Source organism: Budorcas taxicolor, chromosome 5, assembly GCF_023091745.1.
Source record: "Budorcas taxicolor isolate Tak-1 chromosome 5, Takin1.1, whole genome shotgun sequence".
NCBI classification, from domain to species: domain Eukaryota; kingdom Metazoa; phylum Chordata; class Mammalia; order Artiodactyla; family Bovidae; genus Budorcas; species Budorcas taxicolor.
In genome coordinates, this window is record NC_068914.1 from 74,049,401 (window position 1) to 74,072,694 (window position 23,294).

At 40.5% G+C, this 23,294-nt stretch overlaps 1 protein-coding gene across 1 annotated transcript in view; it reads right to left on the reverse strand.

The window, feature by feature from the left end:
- The window catches only part of DIP2B (disco interacting protein 2 homolog B), a 226,522-nt gene that overhangs the window by 39,288 nt on the left and 163,940 nt on the right, over positions 1-23,294 (reverse strand). Inside the window, exons 8-19 of the mRNA XM_052640814.1 lie at positions 19,647-19,844; positions 18,141-18,232; positions 16,151-16,261; positions 14,476-14,599; positions 13,757-13,866; positions 10,183-10,285; positions 8,955-9,019; positions 6,596-6,689; positions 6,000-6,119; positions 4,425-4,539; positions 3,589-3,728; positions 2,862-2,998 (exon numbers count right to left, since the gene is read on the reverse strand). Coding sequence (XP_052496774.1) covers positions 2,862-2,998; positions 3,589-3,728; positions 4,425-4,539; positions 6,000-6,119; positions 6,596-6,689; positions 8,955-9,019; positions 10,183-10,285; positions 13,757-13,866; positions 14,476-14,599; positions 16,151-16,261; positions 18,141-18,232; positions 19,647-19,844 — 1,409 coding nt within the window. The remainder of the gene's footprint in view (positions 1-2,861; positions 2,999-3,588; positions 3,729-4,424; positions 4,540-5,999; positions 6,120-6,595; positions 6,690-8,954; positions 9,020-10,182; positions 10,286-13,756; positions 13,867-14,475; positions 14,600-16,150; positions 16,262-18,140; positions 18,233-19,646; positions 19,845-23,294) is intronic.

The following is a 23,294-nucleotide window of genomic DNA, read 5'->3' on the forward strand; positions in this document are numbered from 1 at the left end:
CAAGCTGGAATCAAGCTTGCTGGGAGAAATATCAATAACCTCAGATATGCAGATGACACCACCCTTATGGCAGAAAGTGAAGAACTAAAGAGCCTCTTGTTGAAAGTGAAAGAGGAGAATGAAAAGGTTGGCTTAAAGCTCAACATTCAGAAAACGAAGATCATGGCATCCGGTCCCATCACTTCATGGCAAATAGATGGGGAAACAGTGTCAGACTTTATTTTGGGGGGCTCCAAAATCACTGCAGATGGTGACTGCAGCCATGAAATTAAAAGACGCTTACTCCTTGGAAGAAAAGTTATGACCAACCTAGATAGCATATTCAAAAGCAGAGACATTACTTTGCCGACTAAGGTCCGGCTAGTCAAGGCTATGATTTTTCCTGTGGTCATGTATGGATGTGAGAGTTGGACTGTGAAGAAGGCTGAGTGCCAAAGAATTGATGCTTTTGAACTGTGGTGTTGGCAGAAGACTCTTGAGAGTCCCTTGGACTGCAAGGAGATCCAACCAGTCCATTCTGAAGGAGATCAGCCCTGGGATTTCTTTGGAGGGAATGATGCTGAAGCTGAAACCCCAGTACTTTGGCCACCTCATGCGAAGAGTTGACTCATTGGAAAAGACTCTGACAATGGGAGGGATTGGGGGCAGGAGGAGAAGGGGACGACAGAGGATGAGATGGCTGGATGGCATCACTGACTCGATGGACGTGAATCTGAGTGAACTCTGGGAGTTGTTGATGGACAGGGAGGCCTGGCGTGCTGCGATTCTTGGGGTCGCAAAGAGTCGGACATGACTGAGCGACTGAACTGAACCGAACTGAACTGAACTGATCTGATGGACCTAGAAGCTTAGCATTAAATCTGAGAAGTTTGGCTAGGCACTTGCCCTCATAGGGGAATGTATTAAAACATTATTAGTAACTTCAAACACTGCTTGAGAATCTTATTTACATTAGGAAAGCGCAATGAAGAAAAACTCAGATGCAAACATGTAGTCCAAGCACTTAAGAGAGAAATAAGGTGAGACTGGAATTAGTAAAATGTATATACCCTTAGCAAAGATAGTCGCCTGTGAAAATAAGCCAAGAGAATGGCAGTGAACATGTGCTTTAAGAGTTTATGAATTGGTCACAACTTGTTTTTTGCTTTCTTTTTTTATTGTTGTTGTGGTCATAACTTTTGAAGGTAGGCCAAGAATGTAGTAGTGATGACGATGATGATGGTAATAAAAGATGGTATTAAATTTAATTTAGCAATAAATTACTTAAAATAATTTTTAAATATTTAATAATTTCTATCATATCATTTTAGACTGTGTAAACATAGATGATGGAACCTTTTTCAGCCACCACACCACACATAAAGATAACATTCTCCTGCCATTTACACCTATTATTACATAATTACATGTGCTGATTTTTATATGGGATGGCAGACAGATGTGCCATAACCATACTGAGACTAAGAACCACTTGTCTGGATTAACAGAAAAGTGAAAGTGTTAGTCACTCACCCGTGTCTGACTCTGCAACCCCATGGACAGTACCCTGCAAGGCTCCTGTCTATGGAATTCTCCAGGCAAGAATACTGGAGTGGGTTGCCACTCCCTTTTCCAGAGGATCTTCCTGACCCAGCGATCGAACCTGAGTCTCCTGCATTGCAGGTGGATTCTTTACCATCTGAGCCATCAAGGAAGCCCACAAGGGAAGCTAAAAGAACTGAGAACTGGCAGTGGTCATATAAGCCCTGTTTAATGTGAAGGGAACATGGCCCACAAACTGGAGTTCTCTGCTCCCTAAAAGGGAGCCTGAGGCAGGTTAATCCCAGTTAGGAAATACAGACAATTAATCATGCCTGTTCTGATCTCCAGGCTCACCAGGCAGACTTTCATTACAATTTGGCTTCACATGCAGAACTGCCTGCAGGAAAATGATGCGCTAGTTTCACTGAAAAATGAGCTATTTGAGGAGTTCTGGGTTTTTCCTGACGTATCACAAGCATGGAAAATAGTGCCAGACACGCAGAAGGCACTCAATAAATATTTCTCTCACTGAAAGCCTGAATAACCAGAGCAATCTGCCCCTGTGACAGACCAGGTTTTCATTTTTCATTAGGAAGCTGGCATTCCAATTTACATCCATCTATTTTTTTTGTAATTAATTTTTATTGGAGCATATTTGCTTTAATACATCAGTCTTTATAAGCTTGGCTAACCTGAGCCTACTCTTGAAAGATGAATCCATTCTCACTGCACTCTCAGAATTAAACCTTGGGGCTTACAGGACTTTTCTGGTAGTCCAGTGGTTAAGAATCCGCCTGCCAATGACGAGGACATGAGTTTGATCCCTGGTTCAAGAAGATTCTACACGTTATTCTAAGCCTGTGACTTGCAACTACTGAGCCCCTGCACCCTAGAGCCCATGCTCTGCAGCAAGAGAAGCCACGACTATGGAAAGCCCGAGCACCACAGCTAGAGAAAGCCCATGTGCTGCGATCAAGGCCCAGAGCAGCCAGAATTAGGTAACTAGTTAATCTGGGGGACTGTGAAGCTCAAACCATGGGGCACTGACCAGGGTGAGTTTCCCTGAGGACTCTTTTAAGAGATAAGCACAAACATTTTGTGTGTGCCAGGTGCTGGTCTAAGCACTCTATAAACATTCATTCATTAGAGAAGGAAAGTGGGCACAGAGAGGTTAAGCAGTTCACCCAGAGCCGGCTAGGCTGTGGCTCTCAGGGCTGGACCCCGAGCACCCCGACTCCAGAGCACACACTCCCAACTGCTGCAAGGTATATTTCCCATCAGCCAGCTCAGCTGCCATAGCTGACCCAACATTCTCCCCATGCAACTCAAACATCAAATACCTCAAATGTGTTTTTGGTCACTCCAGCAAGCCCAAAGTACATCATGCCTCCTGTCCTGGAGCTGACACAGATTTCTCCAATTTCATCTGTTTTGCAGAGTTGAGGAGGTCCATCGGGTTTCACAATGCACATCATCCCTAGGGTACAGAAAACACAGTCAAGGGACAGTCTGGAAAACCTTCGCAGAAACAGCCTCATCCTAATGAACCCAGGAAAGTTTCCCATTTATTGAGAGGCATTAAGTTAGAATACTCAACAGGAATGTTAAAAAGAGACCTGACACTGTATAGGTATACCTGAAATTTCCATCTTTTGGTCCTGAAGGTAATTTTTTAAATTCAGCAAACATGCAGACTGAAGCTTTTAAAGACTGATATTAAAAATGACTGCAAAGTCTGAAGAAACGGGTTCAGTTAATTTACCCTCACATAGATCAAACTCAAACACACAGGAAGCAGAGTACTCTAACTTTCTGTCAGCCCAACATCTTGGTAACTATTGTGAAAACCAGACTACTTTAGTATCACTCAAGTGTTTAGCTATCCATGTGAACAACTGTACCTGAAACATTCACAATTAAATCACCCAATTCTGCTGGAAGGTAAGACTCTTACAAAGGGTCTAAGTACTGAATTTTGGATTCCTGGTTTTGGATCGCATCTCATCAGCTTCCACTACCTCTAAAGACACATCTTATGAAAAGCAAATGGCGCTCCTGAGAACTCACCCCCAGGCATCACATGGCCCACATCCTGAACAGTCAGTGCTGAATTTTTATCTTCAGTGTTGACCCGTATTACCCCATAGCTCAATCCATTCATGGAGAGAATGGCTCTTCCTGGCAAAGGGGCCCCTGGAACTCCAGGTCTGAAGACAAAATAAACTTATCAAATTTGTCAAATTGTAAGCTATTAAGAGAAAAGTATGAATATGGAGGAAAGAGAAATTTTCTCTGGGTACCACACAAACAAAATCCTCATTTTTTCTACTAAAAATCTGCCAAATTAATCAAATTCACACTTGCAAAGCATGGTGGAAAAAGTAAATTTTAATTGGTTGTTAAGAATATATTGGCTTGAGGACTTCCTTAGTGGTCCAGTGGTTAAGACCTCATGCTCCCAATGCAGGGGGCATAGGTTCAACCCCTGGTCAGGAAACTAGATTCCACTTGCCACAACTGAGACTTTCTGCAGCCAAATAATTAATAAATAAATTGTTTAATAAAATAATATATTGGTCTGAGTGTATTACATGTACAGGTAGTACCCACACGAAAGCTACGATCGAGTACATTTCTTGTCTAAGATTCTGAAGAGAGAAAAAGAACTAATTCACAAATACAAGATGAGAACAGCTGAAATAAAATTTCAGTTTCCTAGGTACACTTAGGGCAATAGTAGGAATAATAAATGAGATGTTTCAAATTGCTTTACAAAGTCATCTTCATTTTCAGGCTTATGAAGCAGAACATTAGACCTCACCCCTCTGTCAGCACCCGGTCAGTTCTGCACATTGGATCAGAGCTGTAACAGCCATTAAGAGCACCAGCGTTCTGAACGATACCTGCGGATCGCGACAGTCATGGCTTCGGCAGAAGTAGCACATGGACAGATGGCCTCGGGTTTCAGACCATGGCTTTGGAACAGACTCAGGAAGGCATCACAGGATGACACAGACCCTGAGGAGTTGAAACAGATCAATCTGAAAGCTTGAAAGTGTGATCTTCATTACTGCAGGAAACTGGCAAAGAACAGAAAGCTGACACATTTGTACATCGTTTGTGTGAGTGTATGCTCAGTCGTGCCCAACTCTTTGTGACCACATGGACTGTAGCCCATCAGGACCCTGTCCATGAGATTTTTTTCCAGGCAAGAATCCTGGAGTGGGTTGCCATTCATTTCTCCGGGGGATCTTCCTGACCCCAGGATCGAAACTGCATTTCCTGCGTCTTCTGCATTGGCAGGCGGATTCTTTACCACTGAGCCACCTGGCAAGCCATTAATTCTGCGCAAGTATTTTACCGTGACTCTGAGGTGGCTGACAGGTTTCAAGGACAAACAAATGCTTGTCCAGCCCATGAAAGGTCACTGACACTATTTAAAGTTACAGCGTGGAATATGGCTGCTCCTACTGAACTGCCCAATCAATAGCAGAGGTGTACTGCAGGCAACAGGCGGCTGGTTTGGAAGCAAGCAACTCTTCCTGAAGCCACTACTGCATTGTAGCCAGGGCATTACTAATATTCTGGCTTAGTGCCATCCTTTTCATGTACTCGCTGACTTGTTCCTTATTAAGGTCAGCCCCAGGTTTGTGTTTTATACCAGGATGATCATTGTGACTGCTGACAAAAGTTCACTGATGACAAAGAACACAGTAGTGTCTAATGCTCTACCTGATTCTACCCTATGGAGGCTCAGGATGTTTGTGCTTGTTGGGAAAAGGTGGCAACACAGTAAGGTCTCTAAAAGCTTTTGTGAACTCTTCCGATTTGCTGACAGGGAATTTACATAAAGTCCAGACACTTGGTTATAGTAAGTTATCCCCTCATTGCTCTTTTTAGTTACATGACAGAGAAAGGATCTAAGTGAGTGAGAACAGAGTGCTTTTAAAAGCTTACAGATCCATCAAATGATGAATAACTACATGAAATGTAATATATCTATACAAAGGAATATTATATGGCAGTATAAAGGAATAAAGTCCAGACATAGGAGACAACATGGAGGGACCTTGAAAATATGCTAAGCGCAAGGAGTTGGTCAGAAAAAACCACATATAGCATGACTACATTTATGTGAAATGTCCAGAATAGGTAAATATATAGAGACAAGGAGTAGATTAGCAGTTGCCTGGGGCCAAGGGACAGAGGATGGGAAATGGGAAAGCATGACTAATGGGTATGGGGTTTCTTTTGGGGATGGTGATGTTCTAAATTCAGGTCAATGGTGATAGTGTTATAACTCTATGAACATGCTAAAACCACTGAACTGTACTTTAAATGGGTGAGTTTCATGATATATGAACTCTCTCTCAATACAGATGTTTAAAAACAAAAAAACTGCTTATGGAAAGGGGGACGAAAACCTCAACCTACCAAAGGAAAGGCTATTCCCAGACAGACACTCCAGAAATACTCACAGGGATTAGCTCCATCCGTCACAATCAGCATCCGGAGGGAACTCAAGCTCACATCTCTTTGGTCCCGATGAGCCATCATAGCCCAGTGCAGGTCTCGGCATTTCACTAAAGCCACCTTGGCTATAAATGCAAAAGGGGTAAAGTTAACACACATGTGCTAACTTTGGTAGATATTAATATGCTACAGTAAAAACATTTTCATTTATTTTAGGAATCATGAATTGCACTTAAGAGAAAATAAGAAAGGTCTCAAAGAAATGGTGCCAGGTGCTCTGAGGTGGCAGTGACCGATGGACACGTGACTACCTTGCTCGCAGAGACCTACAGATGGGCCTCGTATCCAAGCTGACGAAGGAGCGAGCACCAGAGCACCCAGTAACTCTAACTCAGGCCCAGACTCACACACAGTCATCTCAGTTCTTCAGAAAGGACACCGACCGAGATGAACTAGGCAACATATCTAATCTTATAGTAACCAAACTCTAAAACCTGTTAAGGTACCAAGGCAGAGAAGTATGTCTCTAGAAGACCAACTTGAAAAGCCCTGAAATCTCAGAGAGTCACATAATTAAAGCTTAGATGCTACGTGTAACTACCTTTGTGAGCATGTACTCTTTGGACCCAAGAGAGAGGGCAAGTCTTCATAACAGAGTAGGGTACACTAATCGTATGCATCTTATTCATTACATTCTGAAAAGCAAAGAAAGATAAAAGTAATCAATATCTAATACACACTTAGCATTTTAACAATGAATTGATACTCTGTTAACAATTTTAACCATATAATACTCAAACACTAATGCTCTTTGAAAAAAATCTAAAATATTAACTTTAAGGTTGAAGCCTCCTTTGCTACCTATTCTCAAACCTGATTTCCTTCTCTCCTCCTCAGAGATAATCACTGTTAAGAATCTGCCATGATCCTTCCATTCCTTTTTATAGGTATCTATATGTATATTCTTCCCCATAGAAACATAAAAGCATTTTTAACGTGAAAGGCATCATACTATACATGTATCTGTCACTTGCCTTTTTTTCACTTAAACTGTGTTAGAGCTAAATCTACGCCTATTTGTGTAAGTGTTAGTCGCTCAGTCGTGTCTGACTCTGTGACCCCATGGACTGTAGCCTGCCAGACTCCTCCGTTCATGGGATTCTCTAGGCAAGAATACTGGAGTGCGTTCTCATTTCCTTCTCCAGGGGGTCTTCCCAACCCAGCGATCAAATCTGGGTCTCTTACATTGCAAGCAGATTCTTTACCATCTGAGCCATGAGGGAAGCCCGAAACATAATGAAATCAATCTATATCAGTGTAAGAGATCTATATATTTTTTTAACCCACTGCATAATATTCCATAGTATGACTATACCAAGTTTACTTAGGTATTTCCCTGTTGTCAACAAACTTTTTGCAATCACAAACAATGTTTCAAGGAACATATTTATACTCATTTCCCTAGCACGTGGGCAAGTGTTTCTCTAGGGTAGGTACAGAAAAGTTGTACCACTGAGTCACAGGATGCGTGCTTTTAAACTCAACAGACAACTGCCAAACTGCCCTCCAACCCTTTAAGTGCCTTCCTTCAACATGCTTATGCAAGCATAAGCACATATTACATACCACAAAGGGCTGGGTCTTCCAAAGCAAGAAATCAAAGTTTACCTGTCACTTATAGGAGATCCTGCCTAGACCTGTTAGGTGTTTGGGTAGATAAAACTGAACAATCTGAGAGGGTCATGCAATTTGGTGTCTCTCCTGCCTAACACACCCAGGACTCCCGTCCCCAAAGAGATCCAGCCTGACAGAGTAACTAAATCTTGGTACTTAGACTGGCCATTCTGTGCAGTGGTCCAAAGATACCAAAATACCACTGCAAACTTCTTTTTCCTCCCTTCCCCAAGTTTCCAGCTATGGTGACAAACCTGGATTTCAGGGGAAGAATGGTGTTTATAACTAATTCTTCACACATGTCCCTATCTTGTTCTGTGTATCACAGAGAGAAGATTCTAACTCCTCACAAGGGTTTCTTAAGTTTTGATTGGAAAAAAAAAGGGGGAATAGGAAGGACTTCAGAGAAGAGCTAGAAAGCATGTATGGCTCAAGGAATAAGGCTTTTACTAATCTGAGGGATCCTGGGAGAAAAGGGAAACACTCTTCTTCCCTGGGCTTCATCTCCCACTCTTTCTTAGTCTCCTGCAATGTGTGAGGAAGTTGGACAAGATACTCTCAAAGGTCCTGAGGGTCCTGTATCTCTCCTCTCTTCCCTCCTAATCAAAATGCTCCATAAGAAACTTTTCCCACTTGGAATGCCTCCCCCCTCCCAAAAATCTCCATATGACTCTATCTTACTCATTTCTCAGTCCAATTCAACTGCTACCTCTTGCATAAAAATTGAGGCCAGAGCTGGGAGGAAGTCACCTTTCTCTAACTCCCCTGGCACGGTACCTGTTCCTCTGCTGTGGAAAGGAGCCTGATCTACCTTGTTTACAATATTCTTTCATTGCAACACGGACTCATTCAAGCATTCTGTCCAACAGAAAGTTAGATATTATTAACCACAGCTTCAAAGGTCTAGATACATTTAGGTAATTTGTGCTTCAGAAAAGAGAGGAGGTGACTCAGAGTTCTTTGAAAAACATATAGTCACGGATAGAATATTTCAAGCTTTGAGCTATCATAGTAGATATTTTAAAAAATTTTGGATCCTAAGTTCCACTATATACTATTACGTGAAGGGTATGACCAACCACACAAAGGAGAAAAAACAGAATTACATTCTCCTTTAAAAAAAAAAAATTACCATTCATAACACAAAATTAAATTCTCCTGGAAAATACTACTGATCTTTTGGAAGCTTAAACTTCATACAGACACCACGAGATGCTGTGGTTACACAGTACACACAGTGATCTGAGTCATAAGTACAACGAAGCTCTTGATTCTGTGTAGCTTACCGCAAACATGCCATGCCACAGCCCAGCATCCTTCTTAAAGTCTAGAACATTCACTACTGTTTCTCCTGCAACAGACAAAAAAAAAAAAACCAGGAAAAAAACATAAGGAAATGATCTTTAGCTTAAGTAGCAAAATTCTGTCGCTTGCCTCTATTAAACAACCGACTTGGTACTTTTAAAAAAAACACTAAAAGCTCTCAGGATCTTCTGATCACATGAGGGTCCCCTCAAACTGGCTGGGGAAGTGATCACAGGGTGACGTGGTCACAGATGACACAATGAATTTGGAATTCCTTGACTTAGGCACTGTCTTTGAGATAATAATTTTTTCCTAATTATATAAGGATCACATGTTTGTTTCACAAGCATATGTAGAAAATTATACTTCCTAGAGAAAATAAAAAATGGTGATATATGTATAAATCTATATCTCATATCTACATACATGCACATATGCTTCTAAGCTTATATACTTGTATATAGATAGATATCTGACAACAAAATTGGCATATACTGCTCTGTATCTGATTTGTTTCCACTTAATAATATACTGAAACAATCTTTAAGAACCTGAGTTTTGAAACCTCAGATTATAACCCAGCATATGAATATATGATAATTCAATCAACTCCTTTTGATATTTTGATTGATTTTATTACATAGATATACTTTTTAACCAAACAAGAATGTGGCTGTATAATGCTGCCATAAGGAGCACATATTAACTTGTTTCATTCTATGAAAAAATAAAAAAACACTAAAAGAATTAATATTGTGAAGAACCTTCTAAGGGAAATCGTCCTTATGCAATATCTAACAACACATCTAAAGTCCAACAATCCAGAATACATTTTGTGTTTTAATCTGTGCTTTTTGGTAGCAGAATTTCTTTGATTCTAACTCCAAACTTACAGCTGGTGACAGCTCTATACGCATGGGGAGATGAAGGTACCTGACATTCCACAGCTAATAAGCACATGGACTTAATTAGCTCTCTATTTCTGCACTCCAGAAATCATTCTTTACATATTTGGGTTGCCCAGAATTTTCGTTCCTTTAAATTACAGCATATTTGTGAAAAAGAAGAAAGCAAAAGCGAGCCAAGAATGTGTCTTAGAACATTTCCCTCTGAATGCGGTCATTAACTGGAGTCCAGTCACCGGGCAGAGGGCTCGCAGTCACAGAGGTCTGAGCTCACAGTGCAGCCAGTCACGGGGTGAAGTCTGACCTTCAGAATAATTGCAGGCCTGGGACAGAGCTTGGCAGTGAGACAGCATTGCAAGGCGGGACACTGTAACTCCCATTACACTCCCTTCTTTGCTTGTTTTATACTAGGAGAAAAAAACCACAGAAAACAAAAACACAAGAAACAATAAAACGGGTTATTTCAAATGACAAAACTAGAATGAAACCCAGAAAAACCATGACAATGGGCTGAATTTAACACTTCATATAAATATCTGAGGCTAGGCAACTGGGCCCCAAACTTCAATCACACAAAGATAGGACTAGGGAATGACATAGCTCAACAAAAGTGAAAAATTCTTCAAAGTTTAATTAGTTAATCAGTTCATCCGTGTGAAGTGGCTGCTAACGAAGCTGAAACAAACAAGTGACTCAGGCTACATTAACAGAGCACAGCATTAAATACACGGCAGGCACAGCAAGCAGAGCCAAAGGTGCGTTAGTCTATCAGCAGCTCCTGGCGGGGAGGGGAGACTGGGAGACGGCCCATTCACGCCTCCAGACCAATCAGCTGTAATTTCACTTTTACTTTGAAGCTGCTCCATACCTCCTCAAGTTGCTTTTTACCAGGATCAGTCACTTTTTATTTTATTGTTAAATCAAAAGCACATATTGCACACTTCACTGTATCTGACCTTTCTGAAATTTCTGACACCTTTCTTGACACTTTCTCCTTTCTCAGTTTTTGTGATACTCCTCTTTCCTGTTCAACACTCTCTCTCTCCCGTCCCTTCACTCTCTCTGCTCATCCTTTGAATGCTGGCATTCCCTGAAAGTCCTGTTCTTCCTCCTCTTTTTTCACTTAAAAATTTTTTTATTTATTTATTTTTGGTTGCACTGGGTCTTTGTTGCTGTGCACCAGCTTTCTCTAGTTGCAGAGAGTGCGAGTTACTCTCCTGTTGCAGAGCGCAGGCTCTAGGCACACAGGCTTCAGTGGTGGCAGCACACAGGCTCAGCAGCTGCAGCTTTGGGCTTTAAAGCACAGGCTCAGTAGTTGTGGCATATGGGTTTAGATGTTCAACAGCCTGTGGAATCTTCCCAGACCGGGGATTGAACCCAAGGTCCCTGCATTGGCAAGCAGACGCTCATCCACTGTATCACCAGGGAAGTCCTCTTTTCACTTCTATCCATCAGGGTACCACACTCCTGATGACTCTCAATTCTCCATCTCCAGCTCAGACCTCTTTCCAGAGATTCAGACTTGGAGAGTCAACTCTTCACCGTGACTAACCCATAGTCCCTTGAAACCCAATGTAACCAACACCACCTCTCCACCCATGAAAACTTTTCTTGTCATCACTTTTTAAAAAAAATTATTTTAATTTATTTATTAGGCTATACCAGTATAAGCTGCAGGACACGGGCTCTTCAATCTTTGCTGTGACACATGGAATCTCTAGTTGTGGCATGAGAACTCTTCGCTGCGGCACGCACTGGGAGAGTGGAATCTTAGCCACCAGACCAGCAAGGAAGTCCCTCTTGCTGTACTTTCTATCTTAGTGAAGGATGCCATCATCTCTCCAGTTGCCCAAGTCAGAAACCTGCGTGTCTTTCTTGCCTCGTCCCTCTCCAGAGTCAGTCACTAAGTCCTGCCTCTGCTATTTCCTTACTGCATCTCAGCTCCATCCATCTGCTTTTCTCCATCCCCATCTCCACGAACCTGGGTTCACCTGGATAACTGTCAAAGCTCCTCATTTCCTATCTTAACCCCACCAAACAGATACATCTTTTAACCACATATTTATTCTTACCACTCTTGTGCTGACAATACTTTGATAGCTTCCTATTACCCACAGGACACTTGAAACTCACTAGCAATGTCCTATGGATAATAAGAGGATTCCAGTGAAAACTGCAAGTTCATGCAGAACAGCAGAAGCCTGGAAATGTACAGGACAGTAGTTCTACATGCTCAGAGAGCTAAGCAGCAGCCACATAACAGAGGGATCTTCACCTTTTACAAAGAACCAATAAAGAAGCCTGAAAAGGAGTGGTCAGTGAGTAGTCAGGGAAGCCACTGAACAGTTTTAAGGAGGATGACGGGATGAACCATGTCATCACTGAGAGATAATATGGACTGAGAGCTGACTGCTAGATTTAGTATTTTAATTGCCTGTTTACTTGTCTGCCATTTAAATATACTCATATCCCTTTCATCTCTAAAAGCAATCCTTCTTCCATCCAACATCAGCACGTTACCTCTTAAAGTTACCGCCCACTCTCTTCCCTTTTCTTTTTTTAAATTTTCTTGGCTACACTGCATGACATATAGGATCTTGGTGCCTTGACCAGGGATCAAACCTGCCCTTGCATTGGAAACACAGAATCTTAACCACTGGACCGTCAGGGAAGTCCCTCTCTTCCCTTTTATGCAAAAGTTGTTTAATCATGTCTGACTCTTTGTGACCCCATAGACTATAGAGTCCATGGAATTCTCCAGGCCAGAATACTGGAGTAGGTAGCCTTTCCCTTCTCCAGGGGATCTTTCCAACCCAGGGATCGAACCCAGGTCTGCCACATTGTGGGTGGATTCTTTAACAGCTGAGCTCACAAGGGAAGCCCAAGAATACTGGAGTGGGTAGCCTATCCCTTCTCCAGTGGATCTTCCCAATCCAGAAATCAAACCGGGATCTTCTACATTGCAGGTGGATTCTTTACCAACTGAGTTATCAAGGAAGCCAGGGCTCAAGGTTGGGGGGATTTTTTCCCAAAATCTTTTTTTAAAAATAATTTATGGATGTTTATTCATTAATTTAGCAAACAGTTGTTGAACATTTACTAACATTGTCTCAAGCAAGATTCAGAGTACTTGAGGGCACAGCTTTTAGAGTGCAACAGATGGGAATCTGAGTTCCAGCTCTGTCGTTCGAGTCAAAGTTTTTAGACAACCGTTTGGTTGGTGACTGAAGTTAGTTTAAGTCTTAGTCTTCTTAGCTACTAAGCAGGTTTACTAACAGCACCCCCCCAACCACCACCACCACCTCACAGGGTACTTGGGAGGATTGACTGAGATACTGCATTTAAAGCACTTGGCCTGGTGCCTGGTATGCAGTAGGACTTAATCCCTCAACTGGATTATGTCATCAATCAATCACGCAGCCACAATAACCTTCAGTACCAAACGCTCCAGCCATCTGTTTCTTCTTGCTCTTCATCTGTTAAATTTGTTCTTTTCAAGCACAGCTATTTTTCCTCCTCATTTCTTCAGTCTCTCACTGCCCCCCTCACCCCTACCACTCCCATCCCCAAAGCAGCAGAGAAATACCTCTGCCAGGAAATCATTTCTTAAACCTCTGAACTTCTCAAAGTCTTCTGTAACTTTCTTACATGACAAGGGTCAATTTCTTTGTTGTCTTTCTCATAGATAGGTAGTTATGCTCAAAATAATTGGGACAGAAGGACCATTGGAAAGCATCTTATGGGGCAAAAGATGGCAATCTAACAAACCAAGGGGACCTACTAACATTAAAACTGCAAAAAGTTAGTTTTAAATTTTATGGGACCTCAACCAAAGCCAAAGGAAAAGCCAGAATGTACGTCCCAGAATTGGGACTTACCTCAATGTATGCTGGCTCTGTGCCAGCAGGTGAGATGAGGGGCTGCCAGTCCTTAGGTGGCTTTGAAAGGTACTTGGAATCTGTTACAACCCATTTGAGCCGGGGCCAACCTAAACCAAACCCAAAATAAGAATTGAATTGCCTAAGCCATCAGCAAAGGAATTCACAATGAATTGGTCATTTTAAATATCAAGAGATCAAATCAAGATCATTTATAACCAAGAAAATACCTCATTTCGTGTTTAGTGATAAATCATCAGGCATTTATACCTTCTTTCAAAAGCACAACTGTTCCACACGCTAACACCAGGCCTTGACATTACCTCAACAACTGGGAGGTCCATTTGGCAGTGGAAGTCCACTGAGATTAGTGGTCTATCCTCTGTCTCTACATGTAGCATTTAGTTTTAGTGAACAGAGTGGTAGCTTTTCCAACCATCAGCATAAAGGTTAAGAGTGTGGGCTATGGATTCAGACAGATTTGGGTTCAAATCGCTGCTCTGCCATATATTAGCTGTGACTTTGGGCAAGTTACTTAACCTCTCTGTGTCTCAGTTTCCTCACCTGTAAAATGGGGATAAAAATGGTACCTACTTCATAAGACTGTGAGAATTAAATAGGAAGATATGTTAAATACTTAGCTACTAGTAAATTAAAACACTAATTAAAGCACTCAGCATTAGTTTTTAACTGATAATTCAGGTGCAAATATCACCAACCTTTAAATTGTACGATTTCTCCATTCTGAGTTTTTGGCAGTCCCTTTAGACAGACCTCACTGGTAAGAGCTAAGGCAACACCACAGCTTCCCAGCAAGAAGCCAATCTGCTGCCCCCCAGCATCCTGTGGAGAGAAGATAATGAACATGGTAGGCAGGGGAGTGAGCGTGAGCACACCCAAGCCCAAATCTGACACTCAGTGACGCTCTGGCACTTGTGCAATACATTCATGAAATCCCCCTGATATCTGGCAACTGTCAAAATCCAGTGACAATATGTTCCTCCAAATAACTGCTACAGCACAATGATTTCCTGAGTGCAAACCATGTTTTATTAATCTGACACTGCTAACGATGAATTCCACCAGCCAAATGTGGCCGTTTTACTCAAAGGTCAGCAATGCTCCTCTTCTAAATTAATCTCAGGAAATGAAATAAAAGTGAACATGGTTAAGTTGTCCTGACCTAGCCATAACCCCAAATCCAAAAGGAAAGCAATTCAGGTCAGAACAAAATAAATAATGTAAACGGACACCAAATGTCCAAATTTACAATGAAAGTAAATGGACAATTATACCCAAGTTCATATACTTCTATTCTATTTTAAATTAGGTAGATTTAAGCCTTATAACAGCAGCAGAGAAACAAAACCAAAAGACACAGCCTAAAGCATTTCCATTAAAATGTCATCTTAAAAGTATCATTATGAAACCACATAAACACTGCCAACTTAATAATTTAAGAACAACCCTATAATTTCCTGACCAATCTAAAGATACTTCCTTCTATCAACCAGAGTTTCAGGGATGCTACTCATTTTGTTTTTTATTCCTTTCAGAAAAAAAATTTTTTCTTGTAAATCTACAGTTTCCACCATATTTGTCTTCACCAGCAACTCTCAATAATAAACTGCATGAGAAAATTAGAGTCAAACACATCATGGAGAAATCACTTGGTTAAACTTTGACATTTGCTACATATGCTTCATTTTAGTAGGGCTAATGTGTTGCCAAAGTAAATTCTATATCCCAGAGTAGTAACACAACATCACTGTATCACACCTGGACTTAATAGAAATCTTAGATGTTAAGGAAAATGCTCTTATGGAAAGATTCCACCTACTATAAATGTGGATTACTTACAGTCTCTGAAGCAAGAGTGGGACTTTCTATAAAAGCTAATTATTGAAAAGTCAAGTATGTCCCCATAATTTTTAAGTGGTATATATATATATGATATATAAAAATTCTATCTTAGTTGAAAATAGGTTATTTTCATGAAACTTGAAAATATTCATAAATAAATTTTCCACAACTTCCCTGTTTTTAGAAAGTGAAGTGAAGTACTTAGGAAAATAGTCAAACTGTTTGAAGTGTTCTGTGGTGTGTGCTTAGACGCTCAGTCATGTCTGACTCTTTGGGACCCCATGGACTGTAGCCCGCCAGTCCATGGGACTCTCCAGGCAAGAATACTGGGGTAGGTTGCCATGCCCTCCTCCACGGAATCTTCCCAACCCAGAGGCTGAACCCAGGTCTCCTGCATTGCAGGCAGATTCTTGACTGTTTGAGCAACCAGGGAAGCCCCTTTAAGTGTTGTAACTGAGTCAACTGATCCAAGAACCTAGATGCCAGCCATGTTACATCAGGCTACATTCCTCTTAAATTAAGCAGTGTTACCTTTCGGGTAAGAGGTACCTCTATCGGCACTGGAATCACTTCTGCCAGGAGACACCCGTAAAAAGCCACCATGAACATGACTGGATCATTGTTGGGGTAAACTAGGGCTACCTAAAAGGCATAATGACATTCAATAACAGAGGAATAAAAGCAGACTAATGCTTTCAATGTCTCTAAGTAGAACACTTCTATATGACATTTATCATGAAGACAATAAGCCAAACTATTTAATAGCCTAAAGAAAATTAAGTTATTGAGAAGGATGCACAAATCTAAAAGGATCTCTGTCATTCCCACGATTATACATGGCACAATTTAGAGACTATAATGTAATTTATCATCACCACCATAAGAAATTTTTCACTTAATTCTATTGGTGATTTAGCAATAAACAACACACCTTAAGCAGTAAGTTAATTACTTACAAAACCTAAGGTAATTTACTTTAGTGCAGGGCTAAAGCAATAAAATAAATGTGATGAATCTCTCTAGAGAGATGAGCATATTAAAGAATAAGTCTTATTTCTCTCAGAGATGAACCTACAAGAATGAAACCTTGAGGCAAACCTAAGGTTTCTTTTTTTTTTTGGCCACTCGGTTGTGTCTGACCCTTGGAGACCATATGGACTGCAGCCTGCCAGGCTCCTCTGTCCATGTAATTCTCCAGGCAATGATACTGGAGTGGGTAGCCATTCCCTTCTCTATGAGATCTTCCCGACCCAGGAATCAAACCTGGGTCTCTTGTATTGCAGGCAGATTCTTTACCATCTGAGCCACCAGGGAATTCCCAAATACTTTTTTAACAAATTCACTGCATTAAATCCTTACTAATTAAACCAACAATGCACGTGTTCTACCAAGAAGGCATTTGGGAATTTAAGCATCACTGGTAGAAACCTTTATGAATATAAAGTTAATTCACTTAAAAAAGGTAAACAGTGAAACCTCCATAATATGTTCAGACCTGTGATCTCACCTGTAATGCATCACAGGGACAAATGACTCTCCCTAATTTCCCCAAGAGATGCAAAAAGACAGAAGTCATGATCATTGCAGAGCTTGTTACTTGGTTTGGATACTCAAAGATTAACATCTGAAACTTAATTATAACATTGGACCCCTGTCTTCCCTTCTCTCACTTTCAAATTCTCTTAACTTACTCCCAAGGTAAGTTTAATTGGGAACCTTCCAGAATTCTAAAAAAAAATACTAACTCCAAAAGACATTTTAACAACCCATTTCCTTTCTGCACACAAGCATCCATGTCGTTAGGAAGACACGAAACTACCTTCTTAGGGTTCAGTGAAGATTATGAAATGCTCCCATGTCACACTTATAGGTGAAAGGACGCAGAATTTTTAAAAGGCTAGTTTAGAAGATTCTGTAATCATGAGTGTACTAAGAAGAATTCTGTTGTGTATGCGTTGGGTGTTTTATTCTACAACTCCCAATGAAAAGTAATGCTTGATGATTGGAAACACTTTTATTTAGAAAGTGCAAAAAACCTCTAATTATTAAATAAAACTTAATGTCACCTTCATTAAAGAAAAAATGATGTAAATTTGCTCCTCCTTAGAAGTAACATAACTCTCATTCCCTGTCTACATAAAACTCTGGAAAACTTGTTTTTAAAGTTTTATGGGGCATTTTTCAAAGAAAAATATCAAAGAGTAACCCTGATTGCCACTGTTGTTGTCCAAATATTGAAATATTTATTTACAGAAAGATTTAGGTTTCTCTTTCTTTTCACTAGTACCTTAAAACAGTATACTGATTAGGAGCTACACAGAAAGAGACATGTGACTATTTTTCAAAATATAAATGCAAGAATTATAACCAGGGTTGGAACCAAATGATTTTCAATTGCTAAGAACAACAGTTACATAAATTGTGCTGTTGTACATTTTAAAAAGTCCAGAACGTGTATGCTAGAAAACAATAAAACATCACCTCCCCTCGCCAAAAAAAAAACAAAAAAAAACCACATTACCCTATCTCCAGGTTTTAATACAGGCTCATTTTTGGTCCCCAGTTTATTAAGGAGTGTATAGGCCAACTTTAAACTTCTGCTCCACAACTTTCCTGGAAAAAGAAAAGAAAATAATCATGTAGAAAAACACAGGCCTACTTTAATAAGAAGGCACTCAGTTCACTAGCACAATGAATAAGATACCCGTCACCGGCAAATGATACATTAGACAAGCATCACCCTCTACACGCAGAGAGGCCTTCCCCATAAAAACTGCTTTACATTCACTCTAATTTAGGAAAGCCAGTCTTATCTGCAAGCAAGTAGGAAACCACCAAAAGCTCACTCTAGAAAATATTCCATATTCTTCTCTGATGTAATCTATCTGTAGAATAATTTGATGCAAGCTGATCACACTTAAAAGGAAGGAAACAATTTTTTATCACAAGACTGAAAATCAGAAGACCACTTCTTTCTGAGCCTTTTCTGAAGAACCACTTACATATATGGTATTGAATACTTGAAGTAACTGCAAAGCAGAAGTATGACTCAAATGATTGAGTATTCCATACCACTATATTTCAGTGAAAACAGACAAAATGGAAATTATGTGAAACATGCGGATATAGTCACAGATGTTAAATAAACATGTAAAAATCCCACTGCTTTCTTGAAGGGTATATGGATGAGATTAATGTACAGCTCACTAAAAATGTTAGGGAGGAAAGTCTATTCTTTCCCTTTTCTTGCTCCTTTGCCCAACCACCTTAGAAATTCTTACTTTAGATTATAAAGAAATTGAAAGAGAAATCATTTTACTTTGCACAGGTATGTTGGTTTTATACACAACTCATTCGGAGGGGCATCAAAGGTGAAAACTCATGTCAATCTGTACAATTCTTTAAATAAAACCATTTTTCTTCTCTAAAATAGTCTATATGGAGGTCTGTGGACAATGCACACCACTTTAGAAGGGAAAAAGGAGTCTGTCTGAAGAAACTAGAACAAAATTGTACAACCCAGTTTGAATCCATTCTTGTTAATTAAGAGAAAATGCAATAAAAATATTTTAAAAATTTATAAAACAAAACGAAATGGAAAAGTACTGATACTTTGATCATTATAGAAGCCTGTGCCTATTATGTGCAAGTGGCAGGATGAAGTAAATGACAAAGATGTGAAAAGTAATCAACTTCAATTTTTAGATAAAACTGATTTTTACCATACACCATTAATCCTGCCCAAATGTCTTCCTAAAATCCTCTCCTGGTATTTAAACATCAGTGGATCTAGCAAGTCTCTTTCTTCTTTTAAGTAATAGCTGCTTACAACAGTCACTTTAGCAAAAGAAAATATTTGGCAATAACTATACTTAGGAGCTTAGGATCCCACTGAAATAGTTCAAAAGATCTACCGAAGTACCACAGTGACCAGTAACTGCTAGATAGCAAGATTAAAAAAAAACATTACCCATGATAATCTGAAGAGCTATTAGGAGAAAAGGAAGCTGGACTCATGTAAACTCACCATAAGTAAGAGTGTAAACTGGCTTCCCCGTTACATCCAGTGCGGTCAGACAGGGGCATTTTGCCTGAGTAGTGCCCCAGCGCTGCAGGGCAGACTCCAGAGCAGGGGGCCAGTTACAGATGACTCCCAGTGGTTCTCCCTTCACGGGGGTCATCTGCCGTCCCTCAGGCTTGGGTTGGTTAGGGTCTGGCTGAGGTACTGTACCAAAAAAACACCCCAACAGGTTATATGAACATCAGATCTGAAGTACAAATACCAGCTAACATAAGTGAGGTCTCTAATCTTAAAATATTTCCCTTTCCCTTTTTCTGGCTTAAACTCACTCTGAGAAAAGAAAGGACATTGTTAGAAATAGTAATCCACAAACTGGACCTTAATTCATTTTCCCACATAACCGTAAAACCGTATTTAATATATTTTATGCAACAAATTCTGACCCTGACAAGGCAAATCCCCAAACATACAAAAAAGCACAAACCATAAATTTGCATTTAGTACTTATACAATTCTTAGTAAATATATTTTTTTTTTGGTTGTTTTATTTTTAGTAAACTTGTTTTAAAATCTTTAGTTTGTGTCTAATGTTAGAAAGCCAGGTTCTCCCTCACCAGATTATGTTTAATGAAAAATGATGGAACTGTGAGTCAGGAAACCCAAGCTTACATTCACTTTTTACTACTGTGACCTTGGGCAAAAGAAGTTACCTCAGCCTCCTTTTTCGTCATCGGTAAAACGCAAATATAGTAACAGGTATACAATAGGGACCAACTGGAATCAGGAAGACAAGGGGCATGAATGACAATGTTCCTTTCATGTCTCTAGACCTCTGCGCACATCTCCTATGGCCAAACCTTTGCTTCTTGGTGAATGTGCACACATCCTTCTTAGGATATACCTTCCCTGGGAAGCCGCCCGGCTTAGTTCTTCCACACTTCACGTGAGTGCACTCTTATTAAAGCACTGAGGATACTTAAGGGCTTCTATTACTCTAGAGGGTTTTCTCCCTGTAAGACTGAGAGTTCCTGGGGAGAAGACATGGTTCTCATTCTTCTTATTGCCTTTAGTGCCTAATATATAATGGTTGCTTTATCGCTGTTAACTAAATTGAATGGAACTTGGGGGAGAAAAAAGAAAAGCACTAGGCAATTCCCTGGTGGTCCAGTGGTTAGGACTCAGTGCTTGCACCCCAGATTCTATCCCTGGTGGGAGAAATAAGATCTCATGTAGTGGGGCCAAAAAAAAAAAAAAAATTTAAAGCAGTAGATTTATAATAGGGTAAATTCCAGAAACTAGAGGTGAATAATACTTCATACTTTTTCACAGAGACAAAACTAAAGTCCTCTTAATCTTTTACAATAAACAAGTATTGCTTGAACTTAAAAAAAAATTCCTGTATTCTCATAGCAGGAAGGATAATTTACATATGGAACAAAAAGTTAAGTGTTCACTGAATGTCAACTCTGTACGTAAGATGTGATAAACATTGAGAAGATAAATGCTGCACGTATCATTCTTTGAACAAACATTTATTGCTTCTAATAATGTCAAGTACAAGCAGTACAGAGCCACGCCCTCTAGGAGCATCCAGCTGGCAGTGGGGAAGCACCCTCGCACACAGAGCAAAGCACACACGGGCAGTGCATGACAGAAATGAAGAGAAAGGGCAGAAGAGGACCACGCCTCCTAGTTTAGAGGAAGAAGGCGCCCACCTGCAGGAGGTAACGCCTGGGCTGAGTCTTAAAGGAAGAGTAGGGATTAGCCAGGTGAACAGGGGATGAGAGAAGGAGCACAGAAAAGAGAATGGATGGAATGAGCAGCAAGTATTAGAAGGGCAAACGAAATATGAAATGAGATGCATGTTAAAGCTCAATTGAATGACAGATTTGGGAAAACTTAAAACGTCTTCACTCATTTTTCTACTGATACAAAATTAACAGTTTCACTTTCCAACTCACCACCCTAGGTAAATAACGTTTGCATAGTCCCAGACCCTAAACCACCTAACTATAAAAATAAACACGGGTGATTCTAAATAAATAGTTTTGTTTTTACAGACAATGTGTATATATGGTAAGCATAGTTCTGGTCATAAAAGTCTATACATTATTGCCATCCATTAGGCCTCACTGCAGACCCTGGGGCATACTCTTCCAGACTTCCAAAGACATACAGGTATTTTTCTCTTCCAAAGATAATTGTCATTCAAATGAAAAATCATTGCCTATTTAACACTAGTGGGAAGCTGTTAGCTCTATTTGGCCAATGAATGTTGCTCAAGTATGATTCCTGTTAGACTTTGACTTTCATTTGCCTTTGAAAACACAGTACTAAAAAGACTGAGAGGGTGATTACTGGCATAGACACTTGAAAATTCAGTTCATCAAGAAAGATGGCCATAGTTCAGTGAGTTCAGTGACTCCAAAAGAAAGAGAAATTCACCTTAAGCTCATACATCACGTTGCTTGGTGCTTCCTGCTGCACCAAAAGGGCTAAGACTGGGTTGTCTACTAACATGCTTCAGTTCAGTTCAGTCGCTCAGTCGTGTCCAACTCTTTGCGACCCCATGAATCGCAGCACACCAGGCCTCCCTGTCCATCACCAACTCCCGGAGTTCACTCAGACTCACGTCCATCGAGTCCGTGATGCCATCCAGCCATCTCATCCTCGGTCGTCCCCTTGTCCTCCTGCCCCCAATCCCTCCCAGCATCAGAGTCTTTTCCAATGAGTCAACTCTTCGCATGAGGTGGCCAAAGTACTGGAGTTTCAGCTTTAGCATCAGTCCTTCCAAAGAAATCCCAGGGCTGATCTCCTTCAGAATGGACTGGTTGGATCTCTTTGCAGTCCAAGGGACCCTCAAGAGTCTTCTCCAACACTACAGTTCAAAAGCATCAATTCTTCGTCGCTCAGCTTTCTTCACAGTCCAACTCTCACATCCATACATGACCACTGGAAAACCATAGCCTTGACTAGATGGACCTTTGTTGGCAAAGTCATGTCTCTGCTTTTCAACATGCTATCTAGGTTGGTCATAACTTTCCTTCCAAGGAATAAGCGTCTTTTAATTTCATGGCTGCAATCACCATCTGCAGTGATTTTGGAGCCCCCCAAAATAAAGTCTGACACTGTTTCCACTGTTTCCCCATCTATTTCCCATGAAATGATGGGACCAGATGCCATGATCTTTGTTTTCTGAATACTGAGCTTTAAGCCAACTTTTTTACTCTCCCCTTTCACTTTCATCAAGAGGCTCTAGTTCTTCTTCACTTTCTGCCATAAGGGTGGTGTCATCTGCATATCTGACGTTATTGATATTTCTCCTGGCAATCTTGATTCCAGCTTGTGCTTCTCCCAGCCCAGCGTTTCTCATGATGCACTCTGCCTAGAAGTTAAATAAGCAGGGTGACAGTATACAGCCTTGACGTACTCCTTTTCCTATATGGAACCAGTCTGTTGTTCCATGCCCAGTTCTAACTGCTGCTTCCTGACCGGCATTAGGTTTCTCAAGAGGCAGGTCAGGTGGTCTGGTATTCCCATCTCTTTCAGAATTTTCCACAGTTTATCATGATCCACACAGTCAAAGGCTTTGACATAGTCAATAAAGCAGAAATAGATGTTTTTCTGTAACTATCTTGCTTTTTCCATGATCCA